The sequence below is a fragment of the Hippoglossus hippoglossus genome, chromosome 20, assembly GCF_009819705.1.
Source record: "Hippoglossus hippoglossus isolate fHipHip1 chromosome 20, fHipHip1.pri, whole genome shotgun sequence".
Lineage (NCBI taxonomy): Eukaryota > Metazoa > Chordata > Actinopteri > Pleuronectiformes > Pleuronectidae > Hippoglossus > Hippoglossus hippoglossus.
Window position 1 is genome coordinate 19,348,509 of NC_047170.1, and position 25,616 is coordinate 19,374,124.

General features: G+C 43.7%; 1 protein-coding gene across 4 annotated transcripts in view; it reads right to left on the reverse strand.

Annotated features, from left to right (window-relative positions):
* rps6ka3b (ribosomal protein S6 kinase, polypeptide 3b) overlaps nt 1-24,680 on the reverse strand; it is a 35,884-nt gene extending 11,204 nt beyond the window's left edge. The window contains exons 1-3 of one of the 4 annotated variants that reach the window (XM_034571711.1): nt 24,488-24,679; nt 24,349-24,446; nt 19,596-19,655 (exon numbers count right to left, since the gene is read on the reverse strand). In XM_034571711.1, coding sequence (XP_034427602.1) covers nt 19,596-19,655; nt 24,349-24,411 — 123 coding nt within the window. In that variant the 5' untranslated portion in view covers nt 24,412-24,446; nt 24,488-24,679. Of the gene's footprint in view, nt 1-166; nt 309-19,595; nt 19,656-24,348 lie in introns of those variants that run through there. The other 3 variants (XM_034571712.1, XM_034571710.1, XM_034571713.1) reach the window with 3 other exon arrangements.
* Between the last annotated feature and the right edge of the window lie 936 nt (nt 24,681-25,616).

Here is a 25,616-nt window from a genome sequence, read left to right on the forward strand (position 1 = left end):
CATGTGTGTTCCTCTTGTTCTCCTTTCTCCAGGTACTGATGAATTAAACTGAACACGTACACGCTGCACTTCCACTGTTTTCCCATCATCCTCTCTGTCCTACTTCTGTCTTTCTCTGTCTTTCTCTGTCCTCCTCCTCCTCCTCCTCCTCCTCCTCCTGTCGTACCTGTAGTTCCCAGGTGCTGGCTGCCAGGTGTCCCAGTGTATTGTGGGACCTGTAGTCCCGACTCCGGCTGAGGGTCTGTGGCGCTAACATGCTCCTGTGCGTCGACTAGTGAAGCGACAGGATGGAACCGGTGCCGGCTTCTGCTGGTTCCTGACACTTCTTCCTCTCTCTCTTCCTCTCTCTCTCTCTCTCTCTCTCTCCCCCAGAGAAATCTTTCCCTCCCTCCTTTCCTCCCTCGTTACCTCCTACTTTCTCACTTTTTTTCTATCTTTATTTGAACCGTTCTCACCTCTCCTCTCCTGTCTCTCTCCCTCTCTCTCTCTCTCTCTCTCTTCCTCATGGGAAATGGGCTGCTGTGGGAGGGGGTGTAGCCAGATGTGCAGTGGTAGATGAAGTATTCAGATACTTTAATTTGGTGCCAATACCATAATTTGCTACTCAGTTACAAACAAAGGCCATGTATTTAAAATCTAAAGTGTATATATATTATTTGTGAATGTACTTCATGGATATATAAAACTGGATTATTGGCATCATTACAGGCTCTAGAGGAACGAATCATTCTCCTTCTCTGCCCACATTTACATTCTGCCTGCTGTCTAACCAATATTTATTTAATATTTTAGATTGATATCTGTGCACAGGTTTCCAAAACTGCTGCTATTTGAGATTGGAGCTAATTTGCAGTATTTCATGTACAGTTCTGTGTCAGTACATTATTTCTATACTGATAAGAAGCTTATTAAACTTTAATTTGAGATTTTACTCGTAACTATATCTGTTTGTTAAATGTAATGGAGTAAATTGTTCAAAAGTAGTGTCTGAAATGTAATAATAAAGTATAAGTGTAAAGTAACACAAAGTACTCAAAGTACAAATGTTGAGTCCCAAAAAATTTTTTTGTTTGATAAAAACAAATAATAACACACCAAAAACCCAGACTGATTGATTTTAAAACCCACAGATAAATTTGACTGATTATCTCAGGTCTGAATTCTGGTATCAGATCTGCAGGTCCATTGATCCCAGGCCCCACACATGCACACAAACATGCAATTTAACAGCACGTCATCAAGTGTGGAACATCACGACGCCGCATGTAAATGAGATTCACATCCAGACCGAGACGATCGCAGACGGAGCCTCTGAACGCAGCTCAGGGCCGAGAACCGCAAACAGCTGATAAACGAACAAACCCGGAGCTGAGGCGCTGCGGAAATAGATCCAGAAATGTTTGAAAAACTAAAGTTATGTGTCTTTTACATGCAAATGTAGGTACGTTTGTCTGTGTACTAGTCTGTGTGTGTGTGTGTGTGTGTGTGTGTGTGTGTGTGTGTGTGTGTGTGTGTGTGTGTGTGTGAGTCAGAACACAGATGGAGGATCAGAGCTGAAGCGACAGGATGCTCATGTAGCACCTCTTAATCACAGGATCAAAACTGCAAACCCTGCACCTGTGCTCTGAACACACACACACACACACAACACACAACACACAACACACAATACACACACACTTACTTTACCTGCTTCTCTAACCTGCTATTGCCTCTGTTTATTTCCATCTCATCTTCACTGTGTGATACGACAAACACACACAGCTTCACTTTTCCTCTGACTTGCTGAAGTCTCCCCTCGTGCAAGGAACTGATCACAATGTCCCCACATGCAAGTCTGGTGTGAATCCAGCACCAGTCACAAGCCACTGGTGCTGGATTCAGGCTGTGAGTCCACGTCAGCTGCCACTTCGCAGCTACACAAACTGTCATTTTCATTCCAAGACTTCGTCAATAAAAAAAATGGTCGTGGAAAGAAAGGTCAGCTGTGACCTTCACCTTTGACATTTGGCCACAAACTTGATCTTTGAGTCAAACTGAACCTTTGTGCTTATGCTGTTCCTGAGAGATCGAGTTAATAAGAGAGGGATTAACAGGCAGACGGACAGAAAGCCCCTTTAAAAAACATCTAAACTTGAGATATCCTCAGAACCACGGTCGACACAAACGTCTTCTAAAGGAAAGATTTCCAAAAACTGTAATGACCCAGACACAACAAAAAGCGCTGCTTGGTCTTTTTACAAGTTTGTTGTCGTGTTTTGAGATACTTTGAGAAAACGAAGAGTAAAATGTCCTTTTCCAAAAAATATCTGCAGTAATGAGAAGATGAGACAAGGCCTCATCTTCTAGTTTAAATTGGTGTTCTGCCCCTTTAACTTCCAGACAAAGTCCCACTCCTCAGGTTCTGGAGCTGCAGAAGCCTGGTGCTCAAACAGAGATGACACGCCTGTTTGTGTCTTCTTCACTGATGGAGGCTGCCTTTTCTTCATCCTTTATTTTATTGAGATAAACGAATTAAGCAACTTTCTCTTTGCATGGCACGATGATTCACTTTGTATCTGAGATGTAATGAGGCTCCAACCAGCGCTGTCACCGTCAAATTTAAACTCTGACTCCTACAAATATATGTGAAATAATATACAAAATAATTAAATATGAAAACCCCTCCCCACCTGACATCTTGACAGACGAGTCGAGTCACTGAAAGCGGCGGTCAACGGCGAGGTTAACAGGTTTGATCCGTGAGTCACGCAGCTGGAGACGATGCAGCACGGCAGCCCTGCAACACTTCACATCATCTGTCCACCATCAGATCTAATTAAAGAGGTCTCATGAGCGGAGTGAATCAGTATGATGTTGTTATACTGCAGCAACAAACCTCCCAGACGGTCACATTACCGCAATCAGATCAAATCAACGTAAACGCTGCACACGTTGGGTCCAACGGGGAGACTAACACAAGCCAGTGTGTGTGTTTGGCTGCAGGGAAACTTTAATATTTAGTTTGATATTTGTAGCTGCTACTAAGACAAGGTCATACATACGACCTGGATATAGGTGTATTTAGTCCCATTCAGATTGAAATAAGGTTGTTTATAATATATTGAGCCTGTAGATACACACATGAGATGTGGATTAAACTCCTGTTATGACAGGTTTCTATACTTATTACATTAAAGATATATATTAAAATACAAATGATCACATTTTGAAAAACAACAATCAAAATTATTGCCAATTAATTGGTAGAATCATCTACAACTTACAATCGTATACAGAAAATCACTCTGCTCTCCAATGAGAGAATATGAGAATATGATATTTGGATGCGTTCATGTTACAGTCAACAACAACCTGCTGTGTGATTCTGTTCATTCAGCTTCAGTGTTTAACGGTAAAGATTCTCAGAGCTGATGTTAGGACACGTCAGTGTTAGAGAGGAGGAGGGTAACGAGAGGAGCGGTAACATGAAACCCCCCACACACACACACACACACACACACACACACACAAAACATACATAACATTAAATCTGGACTTTTCTATGACTCCTGTACAAACAAAACCAACAAAAGCAGTTCACCAGCTTGTCACTGCAGATTTGATGCCAGAACCATGAAAACTCATCACAACAGCTCGTCCACTGAATCTTCACTGACATTAATCCAAACTCTGGTGACAGCTAAGTCTCTGGAAAGTCACGACAGCTCCGCACACAGGCAGCTCCGACAATCAAATCCACAAAACATTTTCACCACAAGGAGCCAATACTGAAAATATAGTTAATTCATTATCTCCTAAACGATGCTGAGTATATAAAAAGTCATCCAAGATAAAATATATATTGTTTTCACTGATGCTACAGTGTAAAAAACATCGTACAAGAATCTAGTATTTATACGATAGTTTTGGGGTAATTTCAAATTAATTCAGATCCTCTTTTAATTATCTTAACTTTCTTACTTTTAGGTCTTTTAACTTGAAATGAGGAGTTGAGCTAACGCCTCGTTCACTCTACATAATTGAGCTGTTTGTGAGTCATCCGATCAGCAGTCATACAGGACGACACTCGAGGGACGGGGTGAAGACAGGAGCAGAGGGGGAAACCCAGAAAGAGCAGATATGCTAGTTGGGGGATTCTCCTGGAGATTGTGTGTGAGCCCCTGTGCCAGTCAGTCGTGTGGCATGAACTCACAACTACAAGACTGATCACAAGGCAACAAGTTGAGTAGTCTGAACTTCCCATGAATAAACTGCTCACTCAACTGATTAACTGAACTTCCTAGAGAGACTGTTGAAGAACCTGGTGTGTGCTGTTTACGGACGTGAAGATGAATCACGACAGTTTCCTTTAGAAACAGTGAAACCTCGACGACCACGATGAGTGTTGGGTTCAGTCGCTCCCTGTTCACGGGGAGCTGCCTCACATGTCGTCCTTGTGCCGTCTCCGGTACAAAGTGGACTCGACAGCTGGAAGTTCTACTCTCACGCTGAGATAACACAAACTTCAACACAACAAGCCACTAAAGTTGTGTTAAAGTTGATGCATAAATTAACAAATGTGTGTGTTTGTCCCTCATATACTGGGTGTCGACCTCTGAATCTATAGAAGACTTCAGGTTTCCAGTATATAGGTTCCTGACACACTAACATGACATGCTGTACGTTAACCTGAACCTAACCTTATCCTAACCCTAACCACCTGCTCTGGTGTTTAGGGTTTGTCACACTATTTTGAGTTTGCAATGCTTTCATGAATATGGCAGGCAGTTAGTTTGGTATCATGTAAAAGGCAAGGGGGCGGGAGAAGGTGAAAAGCTCTTGTCGCTGTCGGACTTTACAGGCACGCAGCTATTCCCTGGTGGTCGTACGTACCAGAGTGAACTCCATTCATACAGAGAAAATACCCAAATATGTGGCGGTTCATTTTGGACCAGCACTACTGAGCACGTCCACATATCTAAATCAACATAGCAGCTAAAAGATGGGAGAAGAAATGTACATCAAGGTGAAACAACACCTGCAGCACCACAGTCTGACTCGGGACTCCGGACTACTCACAGCCCTGTGTTTCCTGTTCTGATCCCAGTGGCCACCATCAAACGACTGGGTTGGATGCCGGTGGCTGGCGAGCAGCAGAAGGCGTCTGAGGGACTTCAGCCGGCTCCTCAGCGCCCTGACGAGGCCGGCTACCGCGCACACGCACGCCGGCTTAGCGTTGGCCGCGCAGTGTGTCATCATGAAGTGTGCCGAGACGACTGGAGGCAGCGGGTGATTGGGACTGGGAGAGGCAAACAAGTGTCTGTGTGAGTCAGTGTGAGGGGATACCCAGAGGAAGAGGAGGGGAGGACGGAGGGCGGGGGGGGGGGGGGGCGGGGGGGGGGGGGGGGTCCATATTGGGATGGGAAGAGGGATCTCCCCCGCTCCACCCCCAGCCTTCTCCACTAACACGCAGCTGTAACCTTCCACCCCGTGTTTCCATCAGGTGTCCTGGAGATCCCCATTTACTCCACGCTCACATAACTCACTGACCAACGACTAAATAGCACGAGGAAACAAACAAACAAACACACACACACACACACACACACACACGCACACAGACACACACAAGCAAAGTCTTTAGAAAGTTTAGACTAGTTAATCCACGTTTTTCACCACACGGAGAATGAGACTGAAAATATATTATTCACCTTATTATCTCCTAAATTATGCTGTGTATAATAACTGGTGTGACGCACTTACACACAAATCAAACATCCTTACAACCCAGAGCCAGAACAGTGGTCTCCGCTCCGACAGTCCAACGCACAACGCAGACACCCGACATCCTCCACCTGTCACAGCACCCCACACACACCACCGCCACCAATACACAAACACAATGTACACAATGCCAGTGCAGACCAGCGACAGGATGTGTGACATTTCTTGGATTACCTCCACCTGTTGTCGCCTTCCCTGAGTGTGCACTGGTTTACTTACACACACACACACACACACACACACACACACACACACACACACACACACACACACACACACACACACACACACACACACACACACACACACACACACACACACACACACACACACACACACACACGATACGGTTCTACTCTGTTATAGCTGTGCTGTGTTGACTTGTTCTTCTTGCCCGGCTACATGTAGTGAACACAGACCACCGATGATTTATTGTTTTACTAATGTTTTTGCCGTTTCCTGTCCTGCATCGCCCTGAGAGCTTACTTTGTGGTCATTGCTGCCGTCGTGGCGTGTTCTGTCTGTGAGAGCAGCTGGTGAACACAGCGGAGCATTTAGCAGCTAAGACACAAATATGTCCCTCAGGAGCTGGTGGAGACTAAAGTCAGAGCTGAACGAGAACACTGGAGATTACCCTTAGATTCATCAGGTGGACACAAACACCGCTCCACATGAATAACAGTTGCTGGGTAATGGTCAGATGTTTATATAAACTCGTTAACAGATTAATTTATTAGACATCTGCATCTTCCAGCCTGAGATCTTCTACAACATCCCAGACTTTAGCTCGTTTCAGATTCTCAAATGTGAGGATTTGCTGCTTTTCATTGTGTTTACCTGCCGAAAAACTTGTGGTTTCAGACATTTACCTTTACAGCAGGTACAAATGTGAGTTGTTACCTGAGACCTCAGTGCCTGGCTTGAAAATTAATATTCAGTCACAATTTTTCTTGCAATAAAGTGAAGTAAGTGTCAGAGTGTGTGTGTGTGTGTGAGAGAGTGTGTGTATGAGAATGTGTGTTCACACTATGTGTTTCATATTGAAACTGCAGGCAGCTTGAGATCCTGGTGATTATGATTAATGACCTGAACGATGGCGATATCCAGATGACATCTCACAGACGTTTATAAATGTCACACTGTGGTGGATCACATATTTTCACTTCTTAAAATATGACAAACAGGACTGCATGTAGCTGAGGAAACATCTGTTGGCGTCTCAGGAATCAATCACAAGTGTAGTTAAACTTAAATGTGACGAGCAAATGACTTTAGTTGTATTCGAAGTAGACGAATGCCAAACCTTACTGTTCTGTTTCCAGATAAACATCGTCTTTATCTCAGGGACAGTGTGCACATCAACTACAAACCAACAACCATCGTTTGTTGGTCAATCTACGAGGTGACAATACCTCTTCGTTAAAGTTTATCTACCAAGCTGTAACATCTTTGTCTATCTCACACGACTCACAGTCCACACACACACAATCAGCTCTGCTTCTAACACACACATACAACGCGTTATCCAACAGCAGGAAATGTGTTCATCGCACAGTTTTTTACAGCGTGTGCGATGCATATGTCACATTGTACATTCCTGACTAATATAAAGACAAAAGAGGAAATATTGTGCCAGAGCTTTGTTTGTTTTTATGCACAGTTCGAGTTTATAAAAACATTAGTTGCAGATAATAGGATTAGTTGCTCTAATCAGGACGTTTCTCTGGCTTCTCCCCTGTGAGTTCCTCATATTCAAAGATAAAACTAAAAACTAGGAAGAGACAGTTATTACATGTAAAATTAAAAAGCATTAAACATGGAACTCCAATTGTCACCATCTTTTCCCCCGGAGACTAATCTCTAATCTCTGAACTAAATCCTGCTCGACCATCTGCATTCACAATACATGAATGAACTCTATATACAGTAGAATCTATAGGTGCTCCACACAGGCTCAGATTAACCGTTTATAACAGTGTTACATTGATTTTTTATTTATATTTCTATAATTTTATTATGAATAATATAAATTGAGTTTATAATATTTAAAAGGTATTATATTGCCCATTGTTACTTACTTGTATTTTTTTAACTTTTAATACAACTTTTATTGTACTAATATATTAAATATTATAATTCATTTTAAGTCAACAAAATCTAAATAAATAAAAAATATTGCAACTACAACTTCAAATGTCCAATGTGTGTGTCTGTGTGTACAGCTTCTCCATGGCAGCAGCTATCAAGGACTGAGTGGGATTCCATTCCAGACAATCCGTACCCCCCCCCCCCCCCTAAGCCTGTTACGCAATCAAATTAACAGGCCGGATAGACACTACACCACACAACACCACACAACACCACACAACACTACACAACACTACACACACAGAGCTTGGGGATTTGTCAGGTTAGAACCATAAAGTACATTTCCGCTGGCCTTGACCAGGGATCAAATAACCCCCCCACACACACACACACACACACACACACACACACACACACACACACACACACACACACACACACACACACACACACACACACACACACACACACACACACACACACACAGGCTCCCAGCTCAGAGTCACCTGTCGGAGATCAGAGAGTCGTCTCAGCACTAACATGTTTTTATGGAAGTTTATTAAACACGTGTGGTGACATGTCCCTAAATAATGTCAAGGAGAACCGTCCCGACCAGAACGTGTTTCTGTGTGGGGGGGGGGGACATTTGGACACAAGAGGAACGGTTTAACCTGAGAGGTGTCAAAGAGAAAATAAAGACGCAGGCGGGTCTGTGATGATAGGACATGATTTGTGGCAGAGGCCGAACATCATGTTACAGAGAGCGGCAGAGAGCATTAAGTATAGATGAGCAGGAGCAGAGGGAGGACATCATCATTAATTCAGGAGCTGGCAAGATAAGATCCTCAATCACTGCACACGCACACACACAGACACACTCACACACACACACACACAGTAGATGAGTGTGTGTCCTACCTTCACTTTGCTTTTAACTGATCTACCACAGAAACATCGCAGGTGAGCAGACGCGATGCTTAGGCCGAGATAAGCTTTAGTAGTGACGAGCAGGGGAATGGTTTTTGGTGGTTTTGGTGCTGGAATCAGAATCTTGATTCTTCTCTTCCAGACATCAGATATCAGGGCTCAAGCCTCAAAGAGAGAAATTGAATACAGCTCCAAAGCAAAGCTGATGTAAGAAACATAAGCTGCGTTCAGACCATTTTCCTGAGGGGCAGGATGTGAAAACTCCAGAACTTTTCCTGCCAGAAAACAGAAGGAAATGTCATAGCGAGCAAGTGGATGTATTGATGGCTACCACTACAAAATAAAAGCTCTGATGACATCAACTTAGATCTGCACTGTTTTAGAATGGTTTGATTAATCGTTAGTTATATCTTTGTCGTGTTTTCTAATCAGTCTTTCATGGTTCGACTGAATCCCTCTCTGCGTCTCGCTGTGTTTTCAGCCTCTGGTTTAAAGCCACACAACTGGAGAAATAGCTCCACCAGCTGTTTATGTCTATGAACCATCTCTGAATATTCAGTGGTGGATGGAAGTGTTCTTAAGATTCAAGCAACAAACAGAAAGAGTGAGAGGGCGAGAGACATCAGTCGGAACTGAGAGAGAGAGAGGAGAGAGAGAGAGAGAGAGAGAGAGAGAGAGAGAGGAAGTTGGGAGACAGCTCTGATTTGGAAAAAAACTTTGTCACCATGCCAACCAGGTTACTATGGTAATCTGTCTGTGATACACACACACATACACACTGGTACACACACACAGATCTGTTGGACAGTACAGCCACTGTCTGAACTCCTTCCACCTCTCTCCCCAACTTCCATTCTTTCTCCAGCTCTCCCTGTCATCACTCCTTCCCTCCTCTCCGCTCATTAGTGGAAATCAAAGCTCTTCATCTGCTGCCAGTCGAGCATCTCTGTCAGGACGAGGGAGCCCCTTCATTACAGCTCGCTCACGAGCCGTCGCTGCACAGGGGACATTTCTAATGAATGATCACACTCTCGCTTTACGCCAAATTTGAGATCACAGAGCTCGACTGCTGAGCAGCACATCACTCCTCCTCCGTGTCAGGACGCAGTCACGTCAACACACAGAGCAACGGCACTAATCAAACATCCATCATGCATCAACTCGGAGCTGATGCAGCATGACTTTTAATGTTTTTAATAACACAGCGCTCAGGTGCAGTCTCACTGACTCCACAGCAGCATTAAACTTTCACGATCACGCAAAGCATGATGGGAGCTGGTGGCAAGCACACGACTCATATTCATCCCAAATAGAAATGAGCAAAAGTCCAAACCCTGCACATCAAGAGTCATAATGCATCTTAAAGCAGGCTGGCTCTCGAACAACATAATGAACCCTGAAGAACTTTAAGTCCAAATTTACCCAAGTGGACTGTAATAATAGTCCAGACCACCTCCACAAGGTGGGTGGAGTTAAAGGGTCAACAGTTCTAATCAAGGCTCGGAGTGTGTCCTCAACTAGGCCACTTCATCTGAAATTAAAACACCTCCACACCCACAGAAATAATACATTTTTATGAAATAAAACATCATTATTATGGAACAATGAACTGCCTCATATGCCATGTAAATAAGAAGTGCTTCTATTGTTAGGACTTTTCAATAACAACTAGAATTTCACTCGGTAACGCTCATACCTCCAGCAAGGAGCAACAGTCCCTTATATTCTCTCAGCTGCACCAAATTTCATAAACTCAGAGATCTTCTTCTAAATGTCATCAATCAAATACAAGTTATACTCTTGGAAAACTGGGAAAATGTTGAAAAACTTCCATCTCACAAGTTCCTGGATCCACGTCCTGACAGGGACACATACTGGATCCTTCCACTAAGTTTCATGGAAATCTGTTTGGTTGCTTTTGTGTAACGATGCCAACAGATATTTAATGTATGCCCATTAAAAAGTAGGAAAACCAGCAAGATGATGATCAAAATGACGATATTATCTATAAACTAATAAACTTTGTTTATATGCAATTTATATATAATATTGTATTTATCCAGTAAGGTTTTCAGCTCTGCCGTCTTCTGATAACAGGATGAGGATCAGCGTCAGGAACTTTGCGGCTTGTTACTTCATCGAAAATGTTTCCTGGAGGAATTTGACTCATTTCAAATTGCATCAGATTTGCGTTATTTCATCAAAACTGTCCCTGAATGTTCACAGAACAATGCAAGTGCAAAGTAATGGAATAAAAATGACATCAGCAGAAACAGCTCAAGGTTAAAACATGATAATTTGACGCTGTTGCCAAAGCAAGTGGTATGCGTGCCCACAACACCCAGTTAAACCTGAAACACGCACACACACAGCCTGACATTAAAATCCAACGAAACACGGACAGCCAACAAAAGACAATCGGTCTGTATCTCTGCGTGTTTGTGTGTGTGTGTGTGTGTGTGTGTGTGTGTGTGTGTGTGTGTGTGTGGTACCTGCAGCTGCCTGTTCCTAATGTGAAATAACAGAGTCTTCATCGCGCTCCTCTTCTGTCACACTGCCGCTCAGACTGATTAACTGACAAACTAGTGTCAACACACAACGCCAGGGGAAGCACAAACAACACACACACACACACACACACACACACACACACACACACACACACACACACACACACACACACACACACACACACACACACACACACACACACACACACACACACAGGAAGGCCCTCCAGCTGTTCATCGCGACGATTAAAGCTTGTCCTGTCATTGTTTCCCTGGCATCAACATCTGTACAGGAAGGCACACATCTGTCCTAGGAGGAGCCCCCCCGCCAGCCACAGCCACACACACACACACACACACACACACACACACACACACACACACACACACACACACACACACACACACACACACACACACACACACACGTCACTGCAGGAGGGCTGTGGACATGACATAAACTTCTTTCTAAGGAGAATAAGATTAAAAAAGAAAAGAGACGAATCTAAATAAAAGTTAATAAAAGTACAAATAAAGCCCCTCATCATCATTATTATAATAATAATTGACAGAATGTGAGGAAGGTGAGATGAGGATGAAGACCAGAGAGCGTCTGACATGAAATTCCTCAGGAGTCAGAGATGAGGAAGAGGAGGATGAGGAGGCGGGATGGAAACTACGTTGGTTTCATGTCTGTGTGTCAGATTCCAGCTCGGGTCAGTCGGGGGGGGGGGTCTCTCCTCTTCCTCCTGCATGACACCCTTCCCTCTCCTCCTCCTCCTCCTCCTCCTCCTCCTCCTCACAGTCGGTGTCTTTGCTGCTTGTGCCACTTCTTATGACATTTTTAGTTTTTTCTTTCTTCCCCCCCCCCAAGTTCCAGAAAATAATTAAACAGGAAAAACAGCGATTTTAAAATAGAACTGAGGCACTTTTCATCACGAGCTGCATCGTTGCTCATCCCCCCCCCCCCCCGTCACGCTCACAACAACAGGATGTTGATTTGAAAAGAAACCGTGCTAATCATACACAAGGTAATCAGCCCTTCATCACATCTATCTGTGTGAGATGTGTTTCATAACTTTAGAAGTTTCACTGGAGCAGGATGCCAGGACATTCTAATATCTAACTAGCTTTAAGATGCAGTAAGTATTGAAATATTAACTGTATCAACGTCTGTGTCTTCAGCAACTAAAAGAAACATTATTATACCAATATTTATTATCAGTTTTCACATTGAACTGGACGGATTATAAATAATAAAAGAACATGAGAGTCTTGTCTAACAATATATTAAATTTACAATAAAATAATATACAGAAAAAGAGCCACATATATATTTTTGCCATTTTTGCTTCAACAATAACTGAACCTGTGAATCTATCATTAAAATAGTTTGTTAATGGACTTCACAATAAAGTTAGAAGTGGATAAACTTTTAAAAACCAACTACTTTCCCTTCAGAGTAAAAGTCTCCTGCAGGTTGGAAATTCAAACAGCACTGATTTTACTTACTGACGTCTGGTTAAAGAAAACATTTATACAATCCATACCATGAATGTTCCACCGGCTCCCGACATACAGTAAGTGCATATCAATCAATGCACGTCCGTGAGGCTGTGGATCTGCTCTGTCGTCCGCTCAATCATCAGAGGTCACCAGTGAACAGATGTTCCACATGTGACAGTGACAGAGAAACACAATGATTCGTCTTCTATTCCCTCACTTTGCACTCTGCTTTGGTCTCTACCACCTCCTGAGGGAAAATCTGACTCCCAGCGATGAAGCGCCGATTATCCCACGTTTCCCGTGGGTGTGAAGCAGAACAATAAAGTTATGGACAAACAAGATGAAAGTCCAAACCAAAGTAAAATAAATAGAAATAACATTTAACTTCTAAAAACTTTTATATAGTACTGTCATCAGTGTGTGTGTGTGTGTGTGTGTGTGAGTGTTGGTCTGTTCCTGAAGAGAGGGCTGCGTTCAGGAAAACCGGCGCCGAGTTACACAGATTACATCAACGCCCCATGACCTCACAATGGTAATACCCACAATGCCTTGTTCACAACACACGCACACGCACACACACACACACACACACACACACACACACACACACACACAACTCAAAGGAATGTACCAACTGATCCTAACAGAAAGTAAACTGGGAGGACACAAAAGTCTTTCTTCCTCTTCCTCGCTTGTTACGTGCCTCTCTTCTCCAATATACACAACACGCACACGCACACGCACACACACACACACACACACACATTCCCTCCCTTGCTTTTTGCCTCTTTCTATCAATCAATATTTCCTCTCTCTCTCTCTCTCTCTGTGTGTCCATCAATATCCACTCAAACCGGTGTGGGTGGGGCCTTGGTTTCCATTTTAGGTGTTTAGGCCTGAACGCACACACTCCCTCTCAAACACACACAGACACACACACTCAAGGATGAGCACAAATTGAGCACAAATATCCACTAAGTGCTGAACCCAAACATAAATAGCTCATTTTAAAAGGTAAGAACTAACAAAATGTCCCAAAGTCAAGACTATTGTTTGTCCACCCTTTTGTTTGTCTGGACGATCACAGACACAGACAGACACACACCTGAGCATGTTGAATAAGAGAGTAGAGCGCCATGTGTTTGTGTGTGTGGGCGTTAAAAAGACGCCAGAGAAAGTCAGTCCAGATGGCCGGAGAAGATTAAACACCATCTGCCAGCGAGCACTACGTACACAGCCAGCGCGCGCACACACACACACACACGGAAGGTCGTGTGATGATTTATGAAATCTGATTTCTATAATAAGGAATTTCATTACAATTTTAGCATTTGTGATAAAGGCCTTATTCCTCTGTCTGCCTGCTGCAGCCTGCACACGCAGACAGCCTGAGTGCGTTGGATCTCAGGCAGAAAAGGTGGTGTCGCGGTGGAACCGTAGAGTCAAGGTTAAGATCGAGTGATCACTCTGGGCACCATACATAGTGTCCGCTCACCAAAGTCTTTGTTCAGTTGGACGTCTGTGGATGACTCACTGTCCCCGAGACCACAAGTCAGCCGACCGAGCTACAATCCTCTGTCCACCCTTTCAAATCAATACATACATTTCTGAAGAATCAAACAAATCAACTCGTACTTTTTAGCCTCGTAAAAGCTCTGGTGTAACCCCAAGTTACTGTAGTGAGTCGATTCCTCTCTCTCAACTGGCAAACCAGGCTCCTTACATCAATGGGCCAGTGGAGCATTAAGATCAGTTTTTAATCAGACTCTTTCTTCAGTCTCTTTCTCATGTTCCTGTAATTCCGGGTGCGCAGGAGGGCAAGCAGATACGAACTTGTTTGAATGATGAATTTAATCATGACTGTATTTTCTCTGTGGCAGCAGAACACATGACACCAACCTTCGGAGACTTCTACAGGTGAAACTCGACAAACCAAACACGGCTCAGGCTGATTAACTCGGAAAGACTCAGCACAGACACAGACACGCACACACACACACACACACACACACACACACACACACACAGACGCACGCACACACACACACACACACAGACACAGACACACGCACACACACATTTGAAACATCTGATATGAATTTTTCTCGAGGGCTGCAACAAATTTAATGAAGGAGTAAGTGGTGCAGTGTTTTTTTATTATTCTTCCACAACTGTATTGTACATGCAGTCTGGAGAAGATGGATGCATCATGTTTTAGTCAATGAGCATTTGACAAGGAAAACAAATCCCTGCTCTACAGGTTTATAAGCAGGAATTGTGTTTAGCGGATAATGTGTGTTTGATAATGTGTATGTTTCAGGAAACAACAGAGTTGCTCTATTTTTAAATGTAGAAGAAAACTTATAGAGATAGATTCTGAGAAACATTTTTACACACCAGGTTTCTCGTGTGATTCGAATCAAAATGACTTGATTCTGGACTTTCTCAATCAAAATCAAATCATATGAGGAGATTAGAGCCGATATCCAGGACTAGTCTGTGACTTAACCTCCCTGTGAGAAGCAAACTTCTTTTAGTCAGGACTTAAATTAGTCAGGACAAGGTAATAAATGTGATTAAATATGTGATGACAGATTTACACCCTTACACCTTCCAGAATCTCTCCACATCTGAGGTATAAACCAAGTGAAATAAATGAGTTTATTTGTCTTCAGTCTCCTCCTCTGACAAACTACCCCAGAGGATTTGAGATGGGGTTGAAAAAGATCCTGATTTGATAAGCAGATTCAAAACTGGTTTTCCAGATTCCCTGACTGTTTCCCTAAACATCCAACACACGGGGTGAAACAGATCAGACTGTGGTTGTACTGGGCGGCGGCCAGGTCCTGCACAAGTGGAGGAATTAAACTAAAACAAAGATCCAGGCTTAATTTGAATATTTATGCTAAGCACCTGAAGCTGGGATAATGTTTTCACACATTTTCCACACTGTCAGTGACTGAGAGGCAACATGGAGTCAGCCTGACGAATGCAGGATGTGTTGTCAGGTGTTTTTTAATCTTCCCTCACTGCCGGACTCTTCGGGTCAACCGGAAACCTCGACCAGCGCTTCCTCCAGATGTTCAGGTCAACTCGCTCTTGTACAAACTGCTGTTTCGCCTGCTGAGCTGAAGTCAAAGAGACGACTCAGTCAGGCTCAGAACCGGAGCGGTGGAGGTCCTGGACATTTATGAGTCCGACCAGCCAAAGATGGGGGCATGAACACCCCCCCACACCTGACTGCACAAACACCCCCCCACTGGGCTGATGCATGGAGCAACCTGACAGCTGTTCAGTGAACACTGTTTCACAGTTGGTATATGAGAGAAATGTATATTGTTAGACATTGATCTTTGTGTGTGGGGTCAGACCAGAGAGGGTTCAGCTTCAGAAGAGAACAGTAGTCTCGAGTTAAGGAGGTTCTCAAAAAGCAATTATCATGTTGGTGGAAGACCACGATGAAAGAAATTCCATAAAGTTTTCACTGTCCACTGCAGAGAGGCCGAGAACATAACACCAGGAGAACACCATGTGTGTGTTCGCTAACCAATCACAACAATCTCCCTGACCCGCTCCCCACAAAGAGAGAGACACTAAAGATGGTGGATAGTCTCTCCCACTGTGAATAAATGACCTCATCCTGGGTCCAAACATGATCCTGGGTCTGTCCAACACACACACACACACCACACACAACACACACACACACACACACACACACACACACACACAGCTGAGCAGCAGCAGATGGCAGCAGATGTTAGTTGGTCCCTCAGAGAGCAGCGATGTTCCTAACGCTGTCTGGAAACCATTTACTGCCTCGCTGGGGGCATCAATGAGTGTGTGTGTGTATGTGTGTGTGTCTGTCTGACTCAACAATGAGCAGTGCAGTCAGCATGTGAATTCACACAAGTGAATGTGTTGCCTTCTTTCAGTCGTATCTGACGATGAGTGTGTGTTATCGACTCAGCACACTTGATGGGTGTGTTGTCGTGTTTGTGTGTAAAGGATTTGATAATGACTGTGTGAGTGTGTCTGTGATTCAGTGCTGATTGGTGTATGTGTGTGTCTTCTTGTACTTCTATCTTCGTGAGGAACATTGTGAGTTGTTAAACCATGAAAGTGAGGACATTTTTTTGAAATTCTGAGGATTCATACTGGTTATTTATTAGGACGATAGTTCGAGGACCGTACTGGAATTGCTCAGATTATTTTATTGTGTGAATGTAAGTGACGAAGGAGGCAAAAAAACAACAGTATCATTAAAATAATCATTACAACATTTTTACTATGCCCTCATATATTATAACGCGATATATCGCAATAAGCAAAAATGCCAAATATCTGGTGGATTTTATGTCATGTCAAATATGTTTTGTTGTCCATTTGTTGATCGACCACTGCAGATCTAGATGAGGGAAGAACTCAGTTTCACACCGAAGACTTAAGCAATGTGCCACAGAGATGGAGCTGCCTCATTACCTCAGTTCAAACCAACACACACACACACACACACACACACACACACACACACACACACACACAGTTTCACACTCAGTTAAGCCAGAGGAACAGCTCAACTCACTCATTAACAGCTTCATAACATATTCATCCTCACATCCTTGTGACGTTCATGCAGTTTTAGCTCCTTTAGAGGTTGTGCATCTCGTTTTCTTCCTGCGTCTGTGTGTGTGTGTGTGTGTGTGTGTGTGCGCGCGCTCGAGAGTGAGGTAATGAGTGCTCAGCTCTTCTCAGACAGTCGATCCATAAGCCATCTCCTCTGCATTTAAAAATCAATGTGTGCAGCTGCCCTGCCTGCCGCAGACACACACACACACACACACACACACACACACACACACACACACACACACACACACACACACACACACACACACACACACACAGTGTTATTGCAGTGATCTGTTGTGTAGCTCTTCACCACCGACTCCCCACCATCAGCTTGTTAACAGCCTGTTCTCTTCATCCCAGTTTTCTGTGTCAGTGTGATGCAAATGTTATCATTAATATTCATCTTTGCCCACATTCATGCAGTTCGGCTGCAGCACAGATGAAACTCTGATCGTACTGGACTATCTGCTGCTCTGTCCTCAGTCACAGAATAAAAGAACTGGCCTGGAGATTCACTGGTTAACTGACGACAAAGATGGATCGTAATCAAAATCGATCAACACACAAAGTTGACAAATCCATAAACCCAGTTGCTCTGTTAGTTTAAATTTCTAAACACTCATATTTTATTGTTATTAAATGGTTAATAACAGCTGCAAATCTAGCAAACACTTCTATGTTTAATACCTTTTTCATGTTATATGCTTTCATGTCATTTCATGTTTTGTCCCTGCACGTCTGAATCTGTAACTTAAGTTGTGGTTGATTTTGTTTTCTGCAGTATGTGCATGTTGTGTGTGACAGAATAAGACCAATACAAACCAGTGTATAGCATGAAAGTGGGACACATCATATGGGACTGAAACAGTGGGAAGTGTGCGAGCAGTGCGATGCCAGTTGGAATAATACTGAACCATTTCATGCTGACAGAAAACGAAGGCAGGCTTGTGGTGACAACTGTTGTGTCAACTTGTCGCTTGAACCAGTGAGAAACTGCAAAACTGTCAAATCACAAAACCTCACAAATGAGTGACGCTAAACTTTTCTTCAATGTTATCGTTACTCAAGTTTACATTTCATTAAAACAGATCACACGAGGACAAAAATAAGAAATAACACAAATGGAATATTACACGTTTACAACCGTTTGAAAGATCGTTTCAGCTTTGACGAGGAGAGAAGTTGTTGCTTTTCCTCGTAATAATTCACTGTGAACTAAACATAACTTGAGTTTCTGGACTTTTTGAACGAAACAAGATGTGTGAAGATATCAAAGTTTTTTTTTTTTAACCATGTTATAACATTACATAAACTGTACGATAAATCGGTTAATCATAAAGGTGACAAGGTGATTAATTGACAATGAAAATATTCATAAGTGGCAGCACCACGACAAGATCGATATAATCTAATGCTCCACCCACCTTTATGTGAAATACAAATAAAAGGTGCATTTTAAAACAAAACATGCACAGACAACCGTGGGTCTGAAAATACTAAATTGATATATTACAAGAAAATAAACACAAAACAAAGACACAGTGTAAAAAGCGCCTCTTACATTGTAAATTCTAACCTCAAACTGCATCATGAGACAAGATAATGTCCAACAACATCAAAACAAAGTTAATATGATTGTATTGTTTGAAAGTGACACAAAACTCGTGATGAGGAAGCGTATGACGCACGCTGACGACAAAGAAGGTTTAACAAACATCTAATCCAATAATAACGGCAGGAATATGATGAACAACACAAATAAATAAAGATGTCGAGCAGTGCAGAGGAACCGAGCGAGTTGTTTTGCCTGAAGATGACTCATGAGTTTAATATTGAGCTTCACTTTCATACCAGCAATTATCCAGCAGGAGTAGGCGTCCGTTTTTACAAACAGTGCACAAATTATCGAAGAGCAGGACTCACTCACACACAGACACACACACACACACACACAAGGTTGCAATGTCCAAACCACAGGAAGGGCTATTTAGACGTAGCAGCCAGTCAAACTCATGACTGCGTATCACACACATGCAGCTGGCATCAGCGAGCTCCGAGTGTTCAGCTGTTCTGAGAACAAACAGTGTTCGCTGTGTTTACAAGTAAAGCCTGTGAACTGTCAGGCAGGACTAATAGAATCCTCCAAACACAAAGAGTTGGACTTACGGTGCAAGGAGGCATGGAGTCGTCATCGCCCGCAGAGTCCTCAGGGTCGTGATGAGCATCCTGCAACAGAGGGAGGGAGAGACGCATTAACACATACCTGACACACAGAGGCGACACGGTGGCTCGCAGCTGCTTCCTGTGTGATCAAACCAGGCGGCTGCAGCAGGTTGAAGCATGTTCACCTGAACAACTGTCTGTCGGGACAACCACACCTCCACCTCCACGTCCCTGTAAACACAAGTCTCTACTGCACAGGCCTGTTTCAGACAGATCCCCAGTCAGTCAACCTGCTGCAGGTAACACACGTGACAAACGGGTTTCCAGGGGACACAAAGTATTGATCGGCAGCTTCATCAAAATATTTACTATGATCATCCCGTTAAAGATTTCCACCTTTAAATAGGGCACTTTATGACCTAGTTCTAATCTAATGATGTGCTGTAACCAGCTGCTGTGCGTGTACAGTGTAGATCAGGTCTGTGAACAGCTTCATTATTTAGTCACATCACACGTTTGTTTTGATGTTGAGGTGAAGCGAGCTGCACAATGAGTGGGCGTCTTTTATTTTGAAAGTCTTTCATCACCCTCTCCCTCCTGCTCCCTGCAACGGAGGAATTCGACCAGAGTTGAAATTAAAACGAGAAGGAGGGCGAGACAAAGTCGCAGACGGTCGTGGCCACCAACCTCAGACGGCTTCTACCTCGTCTGCTCTGCCAGAGGGGACAGAGCGAAAACAACAGACATGAATTAGCCTTACGTAAGGTAGATTAACGGCCTGTCTGCTTCCCTGCTGGAACAACAGCTGTGATTCAGACACTGATACCACTGATACTACCGCATGACAAAAAAACAATAATAACAATAAAAGCAATTATATTGTGGTGATTATTATTTGTAAGCGCAGAGCCAAGAGGATAAGTCTGCAATCAGCAGAGAGGAGAGAGCAGCAGGAGATGGATGGTGGACAGCGACAGAGATGGATTATAATGAGGAAGAGGAAGAAACATGCAGAAGGTGATCGAGAGGACAGGGCTGCAGATGGAGAAGAAAGGGAAAAGCTCTGGTTTTGCTCAGAGTGAAGGAACGCAGGGTCGGAACCACGGACGGTAAATAAAGATGGACGACGTGTCTCTACTTCCTCCCACTATCCAGAAATGAAGCCAGAGTATCCCAGGTTTGAGCGCTGCCATGTTGTGTCATTGACGTCACTTGGAGTTAGAGTGCCTGTGCAGTGGTGGTTGGGGGGTGGAGCCTCAGTATGGAGGTTCAATCATGACGTCTAAGCCCGTTTTTAAATCATCACTTCACCTGATTTTGATGCACACACTAGAGGATTTGACCAGAACGACCACACGACGACTTCAAATCTCACAGAAACTCGCAAGATTCTTCTTCAGTGTTCTACGTCGTTGGCAAACACCTTTTTTAGTGCACAGGATTTCAACTCAGATTTAACTGAGTCGTGCCTCTGAGATGAAGCGTGATGTCGTCAAGAAAACTGCATCGATCTGAATCTAAGGGTTTTATAAGTTCTTAAATGTAATGGGTCGATTTATAACTAACCTCTGGGTGTTTTTTAGGACGTCAACGTGCACCTTGTGTCTTTCTCCTCACGCCTCTCTTTCTCCTCACCACCCAGCAAACCTCTGCATTGAGCTATCGACTGCGTTTTGTCGGTAGCAGCGAGCATCGAAAGGTTCCACCTGGTACCACATGATCTGTATCTGCTTCCTCACACACGGTGCATTCAGGGTCAAGGGAAATGATAATGCTGTGTGGGCTCCACTTATTTTCTCTTTCTAGGAAAACAGCTCTTTTGCAGTTTTGTTATCGGGGTCCATATTTTTTAATGTTTATCTTAAAGACTCATTTGTGCTCAACGTTAGATATGGAAACGGACAGAGGCTTCTGAATTCCTTTAGTCCGTATTTGTGCACGTCTTCTGAAAGCTTATGCAGACGAGACGGAGCAGTCCCACCAGAAATTGTAGGGGGCAGTGTAGCCAATAGTACATGATACACAGGACACAAGGAAGAATTTTCAACAATGGCAGAACTTTTAAAAGGCAGCGTTTAAAATGAGCGCTCACGCAATACTTACGCAATAATCGCTGCAAACTAACTGCTCTTCCTCTCGTTTGTCACCTGACCACAGTGTTTCTCTTTTTCTGTTGCCGTCGCTCCAACACAGCTCAGCGGGACAACAAAACGAGGGAAATGCCTGCCGGGTCTGTGGACCTCCTGCTGCGGAGGCCTCGTGTCAGGGTGTAGCTCAACGTTGTGACGGCATTTCGTGCACAGAAAGAGGAATGTGGATTCTCTAGCTCTTATACAGGAGCTGTGTTAGGAAGGGATCACTTCAGAGCAAGTACGGACAGGAGGAACGACGACAGCAACCAAGATCACTTTCAGTGTTTCTGTGGGAATGAGGGATTAAAACTGACTGTGGATGTGTTATTGAAAACTGGGACCATCCCATCACAATATGAATCTGACCATTTATAGAGGATGTAGTTCTGACGAGTGCAGTTTGTTCTCTTTGTATTAAAACCTACATAAACACCAGTTCTTTGTCTGTTCGACCTCATTAAAAATGTTATATTGTAAATGTTAAATTTGTTTTGGAGCTGTGTCTGTTTAGACAAATTAAAGTTGATGCTTATTAGAAAACTGAATGAAAACGCAAAGCAAACTGGAATTTGACTTAATGCAATGAATTCCCTGATTATGAAGATAAAGTCTTAGAGTGAGTTTGTTAATTGTTGTCATTTCCTTCAGCTTTCTGACACAGTTTGTCTTGTAGTTGAATATATTTGATCCAACAGAGCCAGACTTGTTTCCGCGGTCATCTCTACTTATCGTTGTGTTGTTCACCAGACAACTACAGCTCTTTGTGTGTCTGTGTGTGTGTGTGATAAGGTTTGTGTTGAATGAACTTGTCTTTAGGGCAAAAATCCACCAGCAGCATCTCCACTTCATTCCACAACTGCACCACTCACTCTTTTGTGTGTGTGTGTGTGTGTGTGTGAGTGGCTGGTTTGTTTTGTTCTGCGGTGGCCTAGAAAAAGCCGGTACGACAGCTTGCGCTCGGCTATCAGACACATCGGCGTGCAGAGGTGTAAAACTACAGGTCGAAGGTCGGCGTCGTCGAGCAGCGGCAGCGTGTCGGCACGTTCCCGTCTGGTTGATATCGAGGTGGAAAGAGGTGGAGTGGGAACACGGCGAGCAGGTACGAGCTTGTTAGAACACACACTCGGTGACTCAGGTTGGATTTTACACAATCTGCCTACAGAGTGACACACACACACATGCAGCTATTTCTCCATGCACCCTTTGTGACACCTCATACAGGAAGTGCACACACACACGAAGACGTAAGCACTTCCTGAATCAGGCGTCCGCGGTAGCACCGCCTCCAGCTCTTTATCAAGATTCTAACACTTGTAGGAAGGAAGAGCTAGAAGGAAAAAACCACCAACTCACTCTGAGCTGTTTCTGTTTCAGGCTTTTACCTCAGGGCTGGAGATGAAGGAATATTGATTATAAATAAATCAATATGTCGATTTTAAGCTGCATCCCTGGATTCTTTCGATTTGTATGATGGAGTATTTGAGTCACATGTACTTTGAGGAGCTTCAGCAGTGACCCCAGCTGTAGATGAAGGTCTCACCTAACGTCTCACTCTCACACTGAACACACTGATGTGACCTTGTGACACTTAAAGGTGATTTAATCACATTTGTTTAGAAGCTTTGAGAGACACTCATGTTTCTCATATTCTTCTAATATAATTATCATTGACTTTCTCGTCACACTTTTGCACTTAAGTACATTTTCAACCTAACAATTTATCACTGTCACACGGTTGTGTTATTCCTGAGGACACTTCAGCACATGTGGTAGTTTACATGGACTCTCTGGTACTAACTAGTACCTGTAGTACTACTTCACTCCTACACACAGTGAGGTCCAGTGATACTTTAAGATGTATTTATATCACTTTAGTTGTCTTTTAATGAGCTTTATTGTAATTAATGCATCAGACAACTGTGTTTTTAAATGTGTATTTTATCATGGGACCATGTTGTGTGGTGTATTTTACATGTTATGTGTGTGTTGTTAGTGTGTGTGTGTTGTGTGTGTGTGTGCTGTTAGTTAGTGTGTGTTGTAAGTGTGTGTTGTGAGTGTGTGTGTTGTAAGTGTGTGTTTGAGTGTATGTGTGTGTGTGTTGTGTGTGTCTGTGTGTTGTAGGTGTGTGTTTCAGTAGGTGTGTTGTAGGTGTGTGTTTGAGTGTGTGTGTGTGTGAGTGTGTGTTTGAGTGTCTGTGTGTGTTGTAGGTGTGTGTGTGTGTCTCTGTGTGTGTGTGTTGTAGGTGTGTGTAGGGGTGTGTGTGTGTGTGTGTGTGTGTGAGTGTGTGTGTGTTGTAGGTGTGTGTGTGTGTGTTGTAAGTGTGTGTGTCTGTGTGTGTGTGTTGTAAGTGTGTGTGTCTGTGTGTGTGTGTCTCTGTGTGTGTCTCTGTGTGTGTGTGAGTGTGTGTGTGTTGTAGGTGTGTGTGTGTGTGTGTGTGTGTCTGTGTCTCTGTGTGTCTCTGTGTGTGTGTGTAAGTGTGTTGTAAGTGTGTGTGTGTGTGTGTGTGTGTGTGTGTAAGTGTGTTGTAAGTGTGTGTGTGTCTCTGTGTGTCTCTGTGTGTGTGTGTGTCTGTGTGTGTTGTAGGTGTGTGTGTGTCTGTGTGTGTGGAGCCTGGCCGCCCTCACCTCTCCTGCCGTCCCCCCCACAGCCATCTTCTGCCAGGGGTCAGCCAGCTGAGCCAGCGGCATCTTCTCCTCCTTCTACTTCTCCTCCTCTGGACTCCGGCGGCTCCTCCCTCCGTCACACGGCTCTTCCACTACAAACTCTGCTTCTCCTGCTTCTCCTCCTTCTCCTCCTGCTCCTCCTTCGTGAAGGTGTCTGTCCGAGTCTGGAGGCTGGAACCGAACCAGGAGCCCAACTACCCAGCGACCGACCGAGCCGAGCGGAGCCGAGCGGAGCCGAGCCAGCGAACTCTGATTCCGGATCTGCTGTGGCGCTCAGACCGCCCCTTCCTCCGGAGAGGAGGAGGAGGAGACACACACACACACACACACGCACACACACACACACTTCCGTTGTTTCCCAATATGGCGGCCGGTGTCGGTTTACCTGTCCGTCAGACTGCTACGTCACGCCTGCGTCACGTCAGGAGGCGGCGCCCTCAGATAATAAACTTTATCTGAATTTAAATCCACAAAGATTCACAACTTCACTTTAACCATAACTGGACATGTTATTGATTTATTGATCTGTGTGTGGGTCTGTCACAGAGAAGCAAAACTAACTCAGATATAAAACAACCAGAGACACAACGACCAAATGGAATCTGCAGAGCAACCAGAAGACACACAACCAGAAGACAAACAACCACAAAAGACAAAACAACCAGAAGAGAAGACAAATAACGAGAAGAGAAGACAAACAACCAGAAGAGAAGACAAACAACCAGAAGAGAAGACAAACAACCACAAGACAGACAAACAACCACAAGAGAAGACAAACAACCACAGGACAGACAAACAACCACAAGAGAAGACAAACAACCACAGGACAGACAAACAACCACAAGACAGACAAACAACCACAAGAGAAGACAAACAACCACAGGACAGACAAACAACCACAGGACAGACAAACAACCACAGGACAAGACAAAACAACCACAAGACAAAACAACCACAAGAACTGAAAATCAACCACAAAGAGACAAGAGTACCTAATAATTTATAAAAGAGGAACAATTAACACAAAAGGACAACAAAGCGCTTCAACACAACAGTGAGTTTTATTAACTGTTCATAGATTAGAACGATGAGTTGTTCATGTGTGTTCAGACGCTGCTCTGAAGAATCCTCAGTCTGGTGCCGACCTCTAGTGGCTGAGAGAAGAAAACACAACTCAGATGGTTCATTGTTCACTTTAGTCTTTATTGAATATTTCATAGTAATATTGC